We start from the raw sequence: 2,500 nt of genomic DNA, 5'->3' as shown, positions 1-2,500 counted from the left end.
GCTCAGTGCGGCTTGTGTACTCCTGAGTTACAACTGCTGCTTGGCTGTTCTGGGAGAGTTCTTGCTCTTTACATGAAAGGAAAAGATGTATGACTGATATTAACTGGTATCATTATTTCTTTTCTTTTCTTTACTTTTTTTCTGTCTCTTTCTTTTCTTTCTTTCTTTCTTTCTTTTTTGTCATATATTCATGTATTCAGACTTAAAGATTTACAGATTTATGGATTTCCCAAAAAGAATATCATTAATGTAATGTAACGTAACCATTCTGACATGAAATAAAAATATTCTTAATACTTTACGATATCACAATCCTACTTAACTGACAACAAAAATTAAACATGAAAGATAAAGAAGAATAAATCTTTTGTATATTGAAGGCATTACAGTTCACTTACCAATAGAAGATATGACCTCACTGGGTATATTGTTACCAACCAGGTCAACTTTCTTCAAAGACCGATTATGGTGGAGGCTCTCCAGGATAGTTTTACCTCCAGCTGCCCCAAGGCTGTTCCATCGAATGTCTGAATTATTTAGGGTCTGTTAGTTAACAGAAGACAGGTATAAATGCCAACACAGGTTGACTATAACAACTATTATGAGAACAATACATAAAATAGTAACAGCTTTGTCTGTCATGATCATACTACTTTTCATTTGTAATTTCTAGTTCCTGTTCAATTTTCTAGAGCATATTCAAGAGACACTTTGCAGAACAATTTCTCACTACATACCAATTGCAATAACGGTATTGTTTTTCGTCAAGGTTCGAGCAATGTGAATAGCAGCATCAGTTCCTAGCTGATTACTTCTGAGGTCCAGGTACTGGAGAGCTGAATTGTTTCCCACAGCTTCACAGAAAACTGCAAAGGTCTCTGCGCAAAGCCCAAGATTGTTCCATTCCAACGACAGCCTGAAATGTTAAAATTTGTTTTGGTGTTTCCTTGGCCATCTCTTCTTAAAATGAGTGACTACTTTCTCAAAGGAAAAAAAAGCTAAACAATAGGCTAATTAACATCTATGTTTGCCGTAATATGAATCAAGATGAACTAAGTTGATGAAACAACCTGAGAAAAAAAATAATCAACAATATATCAAGTACATACCCACAATAATAAAAATAAAGGAAAAACAACAGCACTAATAATGCTCAAGAGAGATAAGGCAATAAAGAAACATCACATTTGAACAAAAAACCAACCAAGCAGTATATCATTCATTAATGTAAATGTACAGTGTCAAATACCTTGTTAATGTATTATTATGGCGGAGCATTTTTGCAACAGCATGGGTTCCATTGCCCTGTACACTATTACCCTTGAGGGACAAAGTCTTCACGGAAGAGTTACCACACAGTCCTAGAAGAATGGATTTTAAACCATCTTCCTCTAGTAAGCAGTCCTCAAAACTGGCCTTGAAACAGACAATATCAAAGTTTAAACAATTTCTTTATGTCGGCTTTTAAATAATCTAAGAGCTCCGTGTTACTGACATAAGAATGACATTTACATTAACTCATAAATATTAAATGAAATTCATAAGGATAAATGTATAATGAGTAACTGTAATATATTTTTTCTAATACTATCTTTTAAGTTTATATGTTAAATACTAATCAAACAGTATATACTCATTATCATTAAAATGAAAAAAAATATTGTGCATGCTATATATTTTAGCCAATGGATGATATAACATAATGTAAATGGAACACATTGTAAAAAATGAAAAGGGAAAACAAAACTTCTTACATCTCATATTCAATGAAACAATTTGCATGTATATTTTTGTACAAACTTGACTAACTTCATTCACTATCACATTTATCTCAACAACAAAAATAAAATGCAAAAACTGAAAAATCAGGTTTTAGAACAGGTACTGGGGCATGTTTAACCCTTGAAATAAACCCCTTCCCTATATCACATGGCCCAGAGCACAACATAATCAGGTCTTTAATTCTTTTCTCATTCTTTAATAATAGAACACAAAGAAAACCAAGAAAATACAAAAGCTTCTCTATTTATTCAAACCTTAAATTTGGTCAGGTTTCATTTATCTGTCAGCCAAGGATTTTCTAATGCATAATAGCCTAAGAGTGTGTAAATGCCTTACATGACAGTTTTGTTTCCTGGTTTCATTTTAAAATTTGAACCCTCCTCCATCCTTACCCTAAGTGTAATGGGTATGGATGGGGAAGGTGAAGGGGTATGGATGGGGAAGGGGAAGGGGTATGGTTCGGGAAGGGTACCAAAGTAGAGTAGCTAAAGATGAGGAGCTTGGAAATCGGAAAAAACTATCACCATATATATACTGTTGACTATTACAATAATTTCCACCACACTTTTAGTTCCAATGAAAACAGAAATATCAAAAATGTCATCTGCTCATCCAGGTCCCATTGCATATAAGACATTCATGCAATTTGAGGGTTAAACAATGAACACTCAAGGGGAGATTTAGACAATTGCACAATAAATAAAAATATAAAATTTGT

General features: G+C 33.3%; 1 protein-coding gene across 8 annotated transcripts in view; it reads right to left on the bottom strand.

Annotated features, from left to right (window-relative positions):
- LOC122256313 (leucine-rich repeat-containing protein 45) overlaps positions 1–2,500 on the bottom strand; it is an 11,487-nt gene that overhangs the window by 6,996 nt on the left and 1,991 nt on the right. For 6 of the 8 annotated variants that reach the window (XR_015192578.1, XR_015192579.1, XR_015192580.1 and 3 more), the window contains exons 3-6: positions 1,250–1,416; positions 738–916; positions 399–527; positions 1–66 (exon numbers count right to left, since the gene is read on the bottom strand). The exon at positions 1–66 is cut by the window's left edge and continues 106 nt beyond it. Coding sequence is in view for 5 of the 8 variants with exons in the window: in XM_043020899.2 (XP_042876833.2) it covers positions 1–66; positions 399–527; positions 738–916; positions 1,250–1,416 (541 nt within the window). In the remaining 3 variants the exon portion in view is untranslated. The remainder of the gene's footprint in view (positions 67–398; positions 528–737; positions 917–1,249; positions 1,417–2,500) is intronic. The other 2 variants (XM_043020902.2, XM_086555250.1) reach the window with 2 other exon arrangements.

Source organism: Penaeus japonicus, unplaced genomic scaffold (genome assembly GCF_977035675.1).
Source record: "Penaeus japonicus unplaced genomic scaffold, GWHDUDI00000001_assembly GWHDUDI00000030, whole genome shotgun sequence".
Lineage (NCBI taxonomy): Eukaryota > Metazoa > Arthropoda > Malacostraca > Decapoda > Penaeidae > Penaeus > Penaeus japonicus.
The sequence above is the reverse complement of the archived record's forward strand: the minus strand, read 5'-3'. Positions and strand labels throughout refer to the sequence as shown.